The sequence below is a fragment of the Passer domesticus genome, chromosome 14 (genome assembly GCF_036417665.1).
Source record: "Passer domesticus isolate bPasDom1 chromosome 14, bPasDom1.hap1, whole genome shotgun sequence".
NCBI classification, from domain to species: Eukaryota; Metazoa; Chordata; class Aves; order Passeriformes; family Passeridae; genus Passer; species Passer domesticus.
Window position 1 is genome coordinate 18,083,434 of NC_087487.1, and position 13,686 is coordinate 18,097,119.

General features: G+C 46.5%; 1 protein-coding gene across 3 annotated transcripts in view; it reads right to left on the reverse strand.

The window, feature by feature from the left end:
* Positions 1–3,095: 3,095 nt before the first annotated feature.
* Positions 3,096–13,686, reverse strand: part of IGDCC4 (immunoglobulin superfamily DCC subclass member 4) — an 83,439-nt gene continuing 72,848 nt past the window's right edge. For 2 of the 3 annotated variants that reach the window (XM_064388706.1, XM_064388707.1), the window contains exons 19-20: positions 6,881–7,045; positions 3,096–5,309 (exon numbers count right to left, since the gene is read on the reverse strand). In XM_064388706.1, coding sequence (XP_064244776.1) covers positions 4,782–5,309; positions 6,881–7,045 — 693 coding nt within the window. In that variant the 3' untranslated portion in view covers positions 3,096–4,781. Of the gene's footprint in view, positions 5,310–6,880; positions 7,046–8,258; positions 8,443–13,686 lie in introns of those variants that run through there. The other variant, XR_010347503.1, reaches the window with a different exon arrangement.

Below are 13,686 nucleotides of genomic sequence, written 5' to 3' on the forward strand. Positions count from 1 at the left end.
CCTTCCTTGCTCGTTTGTGGGGTTACCTATCATTAGGAGAAAGACTCATCAGAGTTACACAGTCTGACAGAGTTCCCTTTAACCACTACCAGAGAACACTGTGCTAAGTGCAGATTTATTACCTCTGTAATGCAGATAAAATGAGATTTTATGGCTCTGTAGTCGTGGCAGCATAAAGTAATAATGGAAACTATGTACTGAAGTAGAGAATGCATCCCAGGAAGAAGGGAGATGCACGGGAGGTTAACAGTGTGTCCTTGGGCACTGGCAGGTATCCTCTCACCAATCCTGCTGGACACAAGCCACCCAGTGCTCAGCCCAGTGTGCCATCCAAGAGAACTCTCACCACTCAATGCTAGATGCCTCTGCTTATTTTTACCATTAAAAAATTCCCAGCAAGAGGAAGCATGAAACTGGACAAATATTTTTTCCTATAGGAATCAGTTCAAAACTGAGAAAGAGGCAAGAGTCATCCAGAAATGACTAATGACTCCAAACTCTGCTCATGTCTGAAATGCCAGAAGAATCCCAAGGAACCAGGTACCTGCCAACCTTCATGGTGATGAGCTCTGAAGTGGTGTGAGTATGAATTCTTCATTCTGCTCCCACCACTGCTTCTGCCAGCGAGGTACAGCCTCAAACAGCTGGAACAGACTTAATTGTGAGAAAAATTCCACTCTTTTTAAAAAACATTTTATTAATAACCCATTAGTTCAGGAATATAAGGACAATGTCTTACACTTTAACACTAAAGAGTATTTGTGGAGTAAGAACAGTCTCTGAAGAAAGAAAGTTATAATAAAGTACAGTATGGAACCAAACACAGACACAACCTTCAAACAAGATCAAGTTCTGGTTACACATCTTTATGCACTGTGCAGAAAATGAAATTTAACTTGAAAATACAAGCGAGGGAATACAGTAACAGAAGTAGATGGTAGATTTCTGCTGGTTAAATGCTTCCTTTCTAACAAAAGTATTGATTAGAAAAGACACAATGATTCCTTCAAAACACCTATTACCAATGAGATCAAAACCATATACAGTGTTCTAGTAAAATGGTTGTTTTCTTACACAGCAATATTTCATGGGCTGACTGTTAGCTAGTAATGTAAAAAAATTCTCAAACTCTAAATTAGAAGTTATCTCATTTGAACTATTTAAACCAGAACTTTGCTGCCTGTTAAGTACGAAATCAAGTCAACAAAAAGCTGATAGAGGTTTTTATCTGAGTTGCATGTTTCACGTAATAAGAAAAGAAATAAAAGGATGAGAATTGTGACTCTCACAGCAGCATGGGGAATATACAGTTGTGTAGCCAAACAGTAACATTAATACTAGAAAATTATGCCAGTGAGACAAACCTGACATTTTAACAATGTAAAACAATATACACCAGCAAAAAAGTTGAACAGCAATAATCTTTAGTGTTACTGAAAGGAAGAAAATTAAGAAAGGAGCCTGGTGTGCAGGAACAGATATTAAGCATGATGGGTAATTAAAGGTATCAACAGTTTGTGTGCCTGTGAGAAATCTGCAAGAAAGCTACTTATTTCATGATAAAAAAATATATGCACTGGTTGTTTCAGCTTTACACATCAAATGTGTATTATGTGTCTTCTTTGATTCACTTCCAGCTGAGACTGAAAGGTCCCTGCACGTTCAGGGCAGGGGGGACCTGGGGCACAGCTGAGTTGGACAAGGACACCCAGCACTCTGTGTGGATGTGTGCTCATCCAGGGACAGCTCTGGTGCTGCTGGTCAGGGGTGACCTCTTGGCTCCAAGGGAACTGTTTGGATTTCTGCAACTCAGGTCTGGCCTACCAGCCCATGGCCAGCACAGTTCTTGGACAGCCAAACACTGCCCAGCCTCACACCCTGGTACAGTTTGGTGAAGTGAAAGAGATCAGAACAAGTCTCAGCATAAGTGGACAAAAGTGTTTTGGGGATGCATAAACAAAATTGTTTGTGGTCTGCTGCATCTCCCCAAAGCTCTCTGAGCCTGTAACTATTGTGGTGGTTTGGTCAGCCCAAAATGATCCAGGGGAATGGTGCCCCACTGTGCCTGCTTGTGTGGGCTGCAGTGACAGGCAGGGACAGCTTTCAGGCAGCTCAGGGCTGCAGGACTGCTGAAGGCTGTACAGGCAGAGCAGGGGGTGCGTGTACAATGGACACTCCTACATCAGCCTCCATCCCCTTCCATCCCCCCCGGATGGAAAGTGGCAATGCCAATGTGGCTCATGCAGGGCCTGTTCTGTCACTGAGGAAAGGCAAGGACTCTTCATGGAACTGGCACCTGAGGGCCACCTGCACAATGTCCCCCTGCTCTCTGCAGTGAGTGCCCAGCCTTGCCCAGCTGGAGGGTTTGTGCCTCTGCGACTGCTTCCAGAGAACTGTGAATTGCCCTTATTGCCTGCAATAACACTTCACTGCTTATCTGTAACCCTGCTCAGTCATGAGTTTCAAAGTCTTGTGGCAGTGGGTTCTGGAGGTTATTTACACACTTCCTCTGCCCAGTTATGTTTCCTCGCCTTTTCCTCGCTGCAGTAGCACACACACAAACTCCTGCCTTCGCCTGCTCACTGGCACTGATTTCCAGTCTCTGTCCCACAGCATTCCAGAGTCACGGCTAGTCACAGCATGGAACAGCATTTCTGAGACTCCTCAAGACACCAAGCTGGAGAAACACAGCAATCACAATGACTGGAAATACAGCTGGTTACCAGAACAATGTGTCACACTGGGAGGAGATGCTGCCAGCTGGGGAGAAGTGGAAGCTCCAATATCCTTCCCATCAGAGTACATGGAGGCTTGGAGGTTCTCATTTGCTGAAAAGCTGGAGGTAAAAGGCTTGCAGGGTGCTGGTGAAGTGAGGTTCTCCATGCTGCAAACAGTGGTACCTCCACCCAGTCGTCACCAGGACAAACAAAAGCTAAAGTCTTTTACAGGATCTCAAGTTGGCACACAGTTTTCCCATATACCCTGGGGAGAATTTTAGTAAGAAAAGAGGAAGGTGGGCATCTTTTCCTTCACTTTTTAAAGAAATGGTGAGATGTTTGAATCCTCCAGGAAGGCAGAACATTCACCAAACACCCAAGAACAGAATTACCGATCCTTGTTAACTCCGAGCAGCTGGTCATTGTAGCTTGTAGCATTCGTAGTCAAACCCTGCAACCCTGGAGCAGGACAAGAGACCAGCTAAAAAAAGTAGAGAAAAGTCCATCCCCAACAAGGCCAGGCTGAGAGACATGGCAGCAGTAAGCAAACAGCATCAGCAGGAAGAGTCACTGGATGGTTTTCAAGCCAGACTGACTGGTATGAGACCAAAGATTTAATTTTAAAGCTCTGGTGGTGCTCTGCTCTTCAAAAAAACCCACCCAAAAGCAGGACTTTGGCCAGGACTATCAGAAGTGACTGGAAAACTTCACTTGTTCATCCAAGGCTTTCAGCAAGTCCACTGCTTACAGAAGGCTGAGTGCTGCTCTCTGTAAATTAAAACCATCTGAGATGTCTCCATACCAAAAAAAAGGGCACCCAAAAAAAGAGAAAAGAAATACATGCCCCCGGTATCACAAGTTACTTTTGCAATTGCTGGCTCTTCTTTCTATTTGTTAGTATAAGCTTGCTGAGGAAAGATGGATTGACATCCTGCCAGCTAAAGCAGCCTCCTTTGGCAGCTGCTGCAAAACAGTCCTACAGAAAGACACAACCCAATTCTCTGGCTGTAGGGAAGGTGTCAAGAAACAAAGCAAGAGAGACATCAGATCTGCAGCACTATGTGTTAAAGAAGAGTCAACAACCAGTGCAAACATATTCTTTAGAAAAAGGCAGTATAAGAATAAGTTAAAACCTATAATGGACTATAACAAATGAGTAGATCTACTGCTTTTTTTTTTTTCTCCAACAGACATGAGGTAGTTGTGTTGTTAGGGAGGAAAAAATAAAGAAAGAGAGAAGTAGTAAAAATGCTACTCTATACCACACACTATTCCACTTTATAAAATTAAATAATATAAAGATGTTCCAAGGAAATAAAAATACATGTTGTACATTAAAAGGACAGATGTGTACCTAAAATATTAGGTACAAGAACCTACATAAAACAAAGCCCAGGCTGGTGAAAAGACCCAGACGCTGCAGAAGGTTCTAAATAGTACAAGTTGTTAGAGGCACTCGTAGAGTGTGTAATAAAAGGCCACTACATCAGCCTGCTAGTAGTAGGTACTGCACACAGAGAGCCTGGTAATCCTTCCAACCACGGGAGGGCAGAAAAGGCCGGTGCTTACAGCTCACTGCCTTTGTTTCTGGGGCTTCCACTGCCCTGGGACTCTTGTGCCAGAATTCATCCCAACGCTGCCAGGCAGCCAGCAGTGCCCAGGCACTCCCTGGGGAAGAGGCAGCAGAGAAGGATCCCTCGGTCCACTCTGCCACTGCCCAGTGTTAAAGGATGTCCTGCCAGTCTCCTCAAGGGCTGTAGTGAAGTGACAGCCCCAGCCTAGTCAGGAGGCTCTGTTCCATCGTGGTTCCACTCAGACTTTGGCAGATGGCTCAGTCCTGCTCCCACCAGCACGCAGTTCCTCATCGGCTTCAGCGGGAGGAAGATGGGCCCTTACCAACCCACCTGGCTTCCCGAAGAAGAGCTGACAGGTCCAAGCCCTGCTCTGGTGAGATGCTGCACCTGCCCAGCTCCTGCTGGGCTCAGCCAGACGAGGGCAGGCAGCACCTCAGAGGGACAGGCTCTCCTCGTGCTTCAGCTCTGCTGTGATCAAAATCAGATCAGTTCATTCTTTGTGATTGTGGACATGTGCCATGTTCTCAGATGCTGAGGATGGACTGGTTAAACCAGAGTTACTACAGAGCAGGGCCTCCTCAGGTGCCAGGGAAAGCAACTGGCACTTGACTGGCTGCACATCACCTCTGCCCTCCTGGGTGGAATCTGAATCTCCACTCTCCTCTGAATCCAGACTTTCTCCATGCCTGTGGAAGCCATTGGTGAGCCCATGGATGCAAACAGCCTCAGCTTTGTCAGTCTTTGTGTCGGTACAGAGCAGCTCAGCCTGGGCCTGAGCCTCCAAATTGTCCATGCAGTCCACCAACATTTGGCCAGTGTCCTGCTGGGAACTGGGAAGAGCCAGCTCTGCTGAGGGGAGCTCTTCTGGCTCCTGGTCCTCTATTTCTGTCTCTTCACTCTCCAGGGTGTGCAGCTGGGAGTTGTACTCTCTGTCAGAGGCTGAAAAATCAGAATGGACGATGACCTCTGCTTCTACTTGGTGGAGGCTGGCTGGCAGGTGGCTTTTCTTTGCTTCATTCTGTTATCAAACAGGAGAGAAATTTAAAAAAAAAAAAAGGTAAAGTAAGTGAAATTCAGATAATTGAGGCTACGACCAAACCAAGCACTAAAATTTATTTATTTTTAATCCCACTGAGTGCAATGGGATGTACATATGCCTCTATTAAGCATTATCTTGATATGTTTCTCAGGGCTTAGGTCTTAAGAAGCAACTCAAATCACCTCAGGATCATTATTTCTATTTTACGTTTGAGAAAGCAAGTCCCAAGAGAGCAAAGTGATTTGCTCACAATTTCTTGGCAGGCTGGAGCGACCATTCCTCCAAGCCTCTGTCAAAGACCACAATTTTCAAATCTCACCAGTCTGTTTCCATATTAAGGGCCAGATTGTTAGAGGCTGAGTGGGCAGCACTGTAGGAAACTGGCTTCTGAAATGGATAAAGGGGCTCCCTTCACTTTCCTCATTTAATTTTGGCTACATATCACAAAGTGTGTGTTTGTTAAAGCCCTGGTCACAGCCTGCAAAAGTCTGTGTAAATTCAAGCATTTTAAATTCAGAAAGAAAACAATAAGTTGCGCTCCGCAGTGCTTAAGTGGAGTTCAGGCTAGAGATCTCCACAAATCTGGCTGACAAGCAGGTCATTTTGCGAGATTATCACTCAATAATTTACCAGACAAATTATTGTAGAAGCTCACAAAGAGCTCTCTAGGCAATCAACGCTCAGATTCTGGGCTGAGTGTGATGTAGCAGCAAGAAGACAATTCAGAGTATGGAAGTGATATCCCACGTGTAATTTGCGCTTTCTGTTGAAGCCAACTTTGAGCATCATTTACATATTTTAACACTTTTCTCTTTTGTTGACAAACTCTGATGGGTAAGCTGTGCTGTAAATGCTGCCCTGTAATTGGGCTGTAAAACATTGTCTTAACTCTATCCACAATGTTAATTACATCCTGTGTATAATTGATTTTCACACCACTGCCTAGGAAGGAAACATAGGTAGGTTACTTAGAAGTATTTGCTGGAGAGGGGGAATGAACTTTTTCAAAGAATAACCAAAGAAATCTTCTGGTACTGAGTCAGTCTGAGCAGGTGTCAGTTTGCTTTGCTAAGACAGTTACACAGATGTACACTCTCCCAAACACAGGAGTCCATATTTATTCCAGTGATGCAATATCAGAAATAGGATTTCCTCCCAGAACACAACTGCAGTGAAAATTGCTCTGCCTTATCTGGAGAAGGGAGTTTAAATCAACCCTTGATCTTTGACTCCTTTTACAGCCAAAAATACAATCCCTCTGTCAGGCAAGCATGCTGTAGATCTTAATGACTGTGCTGAGCACTGCAGCTCCTAACTCACTCAGGCTGATTGCTGCACAGCCACAGCAAAGACTCCAAGCAGACTGGTGGTGCCTGGCACCAGGTCCTCAGGAACCAGAACTGCCACAACCCTGCTGACAACCAAGCTTCTGACCCCACCTGGCCATCACCAGACTAACAAGCCCACAGAAAGGGGCTGCAAAAAGGAGAAAGGGAAATGGAAAACCCACATGAGAACACACAAGTCAACAAAGCAGCAAAGGTACCCACCATCACAGCATCATAAACCAGGGCTTGTAAGAGAAGCTTCTGCCCCGCACTGGAGGGGAGCTTCAGTGACCCATTGACAGCAGAGAGAGGCTCTTTGGTGATGGTGTCCCCATATCTGGTGATGCTGTTTGTCCAGGCCTGGTTGGTTGATTTATTCCATGAAGACTGCAGGAGAAAAGTGGCAGAAGAAAAGACGCAGTTATCACAGACATAGATTCTTATCCTCATACATGTGAAATGAGAAGCAGCTTGAAAAGCACAAATTCTGAAAATACCATAAATGTGGAGGACAATTCTAATGTCATCAAAATAAAAATGCTCTGCAATGGACTCACATGGTCCCTGCCTTAGAACTGGCTTTACTGCTGTTACATGGGCTGATGCAGAGCACAGGGATAAAAGATGCCAGATGGTTCACAACTGGTTGCATAAGGGGCTTTCCACTGATTCTCAAATTGTGAGGCCAGTGGGTAAATCATGGCACAAACATCATTTAGAGGTCCATTAAAATCAACTCCCTGTAAAGCTGCAACAGCCCAGAGCAGAACAAACCTACTGAGAAACACCACAGAGCTGGCAAGGGTCAGGGAAATCTGGAGCTGAGTGACCACAGTCTTTGCTTTGGCAGAAGTGATGCTCCACAGCACAGAGAAGGACCCTCACCCATGGGCAGTGCCCTGTGTGCTCCAGTAAGAGCTGGAAATTCTGATAAACCACTCACTCTGCAGCACAGACAAGAGCTCCTGCTCCAAGCCAGGACTTGGGAAAACACTCTGCCATTCCTCATCAACACAGAGGCACAAAACTGGGGGCTTTAATTTTTTTAATTTTTTTTTTTACAACAGACCACCAAGCAATTCTTTGCTCAGCTTTAAATCCCCTGGGCAACCAGTGTTACCTTGTTTGTAGATCTAATTAAATTATATGGGCTGAACGCAATTTGTTCTGGGTTCTTTCAGCTTCCCCTTGCAATAAACTGTTGAATGCACACCTCTGTGTATAGGAAATGTGTGTCTTTAAGAGCTGAAGTTATTTAACAGCTCAGACTATTAGTTCACAGGCAGAAATGTATTTTCTTTCCAGGTTTTGATTTTATTGGGCTGTCCTGCATGTACCTGAGCTAAGCCTCACTAGTACTCACATACACATACACGTAAACACACAACTCAGATTTAAGGACCACACAGGCCCATTATCTCTGGCCTTATTCCACACATGCTACATTATTGTGTGGGTACAAGAGAGGCTGATGCAGAGACGAGGAGAAAATCCTGACCTGACAACAGTGACTTCACACATGCACACAGAACACTGGTGATGTGAGCATGATGGCTGCGTAGGGTGAAGATACCCTGCACATCTATTCAAACCCACTGACCCTCTAATGCTCACTGCCAGCAGAAGCCCAGGTTCCTGCTCTGCATATGTGGCTGCTCCTTAGGCCAAATCTATTCCAACAACCGCCAGCGTAGCGTGAGTCCAGCTGAGACAGCGAGGAGATTTCTGACATCAGCCTGACCTTGGGTGAGTCATTTGACCTCCTTGTGCCTCAGTCCATCTGGCTGAAAATTAGGTAGAAATACACCACCAGATGTTGTATGTGAGCCAGGCATTCCTAAGTCAGCTATTTAGCAAGAAGCAAATGCTACCTCGTGCTGCCAGGGCTGGCAGAAGGACACTCGTGTACGCGCTGAAGGGCGGCCAGAGCTGCTCCCAAGCCCTCTGTCCACCCTCACTCAGGCACCCAAATGGCTCAACACCTTGTGGGAGGCAGAGCCATGTTACATCCCAGCACCACCCCCCAGTCACAGGAGCTTTACTGCTGCCTCAGGAGCAAATTTTTAGCAAACAAATAGTGAAAGGCCTCATTGATATGCCAACACCCTGCAGACCAGTGATGTCCAAGCTCAGCACTGTGGCTATCAAACATTTGCTAATTTAGATGTGGATGCTCGAGCAGTGTCTTTTCCATTTCTCTCTCTGCAATCCTCAACAATATATTCTGAGCCAAAAAGCCTTCCCTAATTGCTGTGTTTCTAAGTGGACAATCATTAAACTATGCTTTAATAGCGAGAAATCAACCAAGCGATCACAGAGAGCTCACAATAAGGAATATCTCCACATGCGAGTGCTCAAGGAGCGTGTTCAATTTGCTTCTGCTGCCATCTGAAAGGCTTTCTGCAGCTACATCCCTGACTGATGGCTTCTGTGCCTCTTCCAAGGAACATACGTTACTGAGCAAATAGTGCCTGGAAATTTCAGCACTGAACCTACACAAATCTGCACACATGCACCAAATGTGTGTCCTGTTAGAGATGCCTGCATGCATATTTGCCATCAGAGAGATCTGAGCATCATACGCAGACACACACACAGAGCAAACTCGAAAACCTTCTTGCAGGCATCTTGTGAATACCAAAAAACGTGGAAAGAAACAGGCAGCTCTACTGCAATCCCCCATGGACCATCTGTTAGCGGAAATGTCAATCTGCCATGTTTACATAGGTTTTGATGACTCTGGGAACAGCCTGTTCAGCTCTGGCTGAAATTGGCTGCAATGAAGAACAAACTTGTTTTGTACCAGTTTGCAACTTTCAACAAACAGAAAAAACCATCAACCACACAACATGGCCTGTGTCCCACATGTTGTTCGAGCACATTATGTTTGAGAGGGGAAAAAAAAAAAGCAAAAGACAAATCCCTCTTGGGGCTTAGCCTCTAAGATTGGGCAGCAGCAATTAACTCTAGGACTGTTTTCATCACAGTCCTGAAGAAATCCTGTGTGCCTGAAAGCTTCACTGCTTTTTTAAGCAGCATTTTTTGGTGTAATAAATGACACTATTTCTTTTTGCTCAAGGGGAGCTAGTGGGTGGCTGAAGGAAGGAAATATTGTCTTGGTTTTTACAACACAGTAATGAAGGCAAGGAGCAAGGAGTGTCAGTCTAATACTAATATAAAGAGGGAAGAATCTCTTTGTCAGTTCACTGCAAACACAAGAATGAAAACTAATAAAAACATCTTCCAATAAAAGACATTTCCATTACAGCTAAATCCTTATCAAAGCAAACAAGCCTTTTCATTTTAGCCTTTTTATAGAAACTCCAACTGGTAAAAATCTGCCTAGATCGTGTTACCTTCTCAGTGACAAGTCATGATTTCATGCAAATATATGAGCTGAGAATGAACACATAGCAAAAGTTCAACTTGAAACCTCTGTTTTTTTAGGATGGTTATTTAAAGTAGCTTGAAGCCCTGTGCAAAACAAGGCTGGGGATGTTTCAATTGCCCAGCTTTTGAGAGTGGTGCAGCAGAGGGAAAGGATTCGTTGCTGAACAGCAGCGGGTGGGAGCGGGAAGGCTCCGTGTCACGCAAACACAGCGACATCCCTGCCTGCATCTGGGATGCAACACACACAGACCTCTGCCAGCAGATAAAGGAGTCTCTGCTCGCTGTCACCAGGAGCACAGCTCTCGTCTGAAGCTTCTCAGAAAACACTGGGACTTCTTTTCCACGCAGAAAAATTTCAACATGAAAATGACAAACAACCCTGGTGGATCCAAGTTCCCTGATGTGTTACAGCTTCTGCTCTCCGAGTCATGGGGATGCTTCATGGGAAACACAGTCCTGTGAGAAGGAGGCCCACAGGGAAGGAGAAGGGCAGCAAGCAAGGAAGGCTCCAGCTCACCAGAACAACAACAGCAAACATTTCCAAACCAAAATGCTTGGGTTTGGCTTCATTCAATGAAAAGCTGAAGTCTTCCATGGAAAGCAGATGCTTTTTAACATTCTCCCCCACCCTTTAAATTGCTTGGCCCACAAGCAGCAGTGACAGAGATGTCTGGAGCAGAGCCATTTTATCATCCTCAGTCCATCTGTCAGAGGAGACAGAGCTGCATCACCACAGCCCGTGCACGACTGTGTCATTTATAACAGGGCTACTGAGGGCATCAGTCTGGGGGGTGCTTGCAAGGGGAAGAGAGTAAGAGGAAAATCACTTGTCAGTGTATTTAGAAATCCGTGTGTGTGACCACTGGAAACACATAAAGGAAGGAAAATGAACCACTGAATGGCCAACTGTACTCCTGCCTAGTGGAGCTGTGAGCATCCAGAGGGGTCCCGTGCTGACACCTTGACTACAGTAGCACCTTGCTGTCCTGCAGGCAGGGACAGGGGGTCCAGAGGTTCCTCTGGGACTCTCTCACCTTCCACTTGTACCATCCTGCACCTCCAGCACTATGTGTAACAGCTCAGGAAGAATCACAGTCCTACATTTGAAGGAACTGATGACCTTGGCCTGAAGATGACCAAGGGGTTATCTCACCACCCTTACCCACAATTTTTTGCAGGAATCAGTTCCAATCTCAGTTTTTAAAGACTTCCTGCCCTCAGTCCTTACCCACAATTTTTTGCAGGAATCAGTTCCAATCCCAGAGTTTTTAAAGACTTCCTGCCCTCAGTCAGTTCTCCAGTCCCCACACCTGTAAAATGACACTCACTTCTGACTCCATATGGCATGGGGACAGTCCCTTCTTTGTGTCTATCTAACATGGAGCATCCAGTCTCCACTGGAACCTCAGGCTGCCACAAGAATAAAAACAATAAAGAATAATCCATGGAATTGTAAGTAATCACTCAGCATGGGAACAGCCTGCGGGCACAGAGCAGCCAATGCAAGTGCCAACCAGCCAACACAAACCAGGTTTAGGAGCATAACCTGAGGACAAAGGGACGAGCAGGCAGCTGGAGGTCACAGCTACACAAACCTGCCCTGCAGTGCCAGCAGCCTCAGCCCAAGGGTCTGCCTCAGCCAACATCCCCAGCTCTGTGGTGACATGATATGCTGCTAAACAAAAGGGATCCTTGAGGCATTTCTCACTCCCTCTCTTCAGTGAATAGGACTTCAAGTTATACTATCCAACCTAGAACACCCTGGGGAGCTTCCCCTTGCCAGGCTGGACAGGAATTTCCTTCCACAATGATTTTCTCTTTCCTGTGGCTCTCTTGCATTCCTTGCCATGGATTTTCACAGCCCCAACTCCACACAGCATGACAGAAGAAAACAGAAGGCAACAAAGGCAGCTGGTCACTGCAGGGTGCAAAGCTCCCACAACACTCTGTTCCAGGCAGGGTCCCTGGGGGTTTCCAGCTTGAATGGATGCTGGGGGAAGCTATTTGCAGCACACAGGACACCCACACCCACTCCACAGCCCCGACTAGAGGCATTTTGTGTACAAGCAGGGACATGCTCACACTCACAACTGCTCCTGACTTGGTTTACATCCACTGTGGGCACCAGGCATGTGTGCACCACTCCAGCCACATACCTGAGACCTGCCCAACTCCCTGACTGCCCAGCCAGGTAACATCTCATCCTCATCCATGGGGCCTCTTGGCCACTGCAGCATAAAGATGTTTCTTGTTCATACTCTTTTCACACTCGGTTATACACGTCCCAGTACAGAAAGGAAGCAATGGTGCTCAGGTGGCACTTCCAGCCGGAATGGGGCAGTGCAGGAGCAGGGTCTCCTGCGTGGGAGCACATCTCCCTCCAGTGCCCGCTCCCAGCAACAACAGCCTGTTGCTCCCGGCCACCACTCGATCTCCTTCACCTGCCAGGTCACCCTCCGGGTCGGCACGGGTGACAACGCTGCTCTCCGGGTGGCTGCTTCCCAGTGACCCTTCCTTCCCCAGCCACATCCATCAAAAAAGAAAAAAAAACCCCTCAGTGAATTTATCTCTCAGTGGCCATTCTCCGTCCAATTATAGAAACTCTACAGCCAGAACAGTCCCTCTCCCCTAAAGCTCTGGTCTGTGACTGTAACTCTGCTGCTGGGCACTGCCCACTCTGAGGGCCCCACGCTCTCAGGCTGAGCCTCAGGTGGCCTTGGCACTGCCCTCTCCAGCCCCACTCTGCATATATTCAGATCTTGGTGTAAGCCCTTGCAGGCAGGATTGCTGGATATGCTGCCCCCAAAAAGGCCTCACAAAGAAGGAACTTCCCCCCATCCTGACCTGTTCTCAGGGGTAAGTCCCCATCGCTGAAAACATTTGTTCCTTATTTAACTGAAAGAGCTGTAGGAAATTCCTCACACTCTTCGGCTTGGGTCCAGACAGGCAGCCACATTCCACCAAGATCCATAGATGTGGCTTGGCTGCAGACAAGCAGCCTCTCCTCCAGCTGAGCACTGATCAGCCACAGCACGCAGGGATGGCCACGGGCACGGCTTCAGCTCGTGGGGCTAGTGAAGCCAGCAGAGACTTTGTGCTTCCCAAAGATCACACCTGCACTGCCTCCAGCAGCAGGGACAGGGCTCGTGGTCAGCAGGTACCTGAGCTCTCCTGCCCTCCAGGGACACACGAGTGCATCGCTGATGCAAACGTGAAACCCCATGTGCTCACAATGCATTTGTTTTACTGAACCTCCTAATTACTTTACATGCTCTCCCAGGGCTACAAAGAGAGACATAAACAGATTAACTAAATTAGGCCAATTAAAGGTTCCCTAATGGAATGAAATGTTTCAGGCAAGCTTGGAAGAGGAAATGGGCAGGGAGGAATGAAAGACAATGCAGTGTCAGGCAAACCAAGCAGGGCAGGAAAAGGCTTCTTCAAAAAATAAGGTTCACAAAACCCTGCAATTTCACCTCTCATTTGTCTTCAAGAGTATTGAAGAGTATTGAATAGTCTCCACACTATTTGTGGAGACAGCTCCTTTTAGTCCAAGCAAAAGAGAATCCTGGAAGGCCACGTGTCTGCTTTAGACATCACGCTTCCTCCCACCATCCACATGCCACAGCAACACAAAT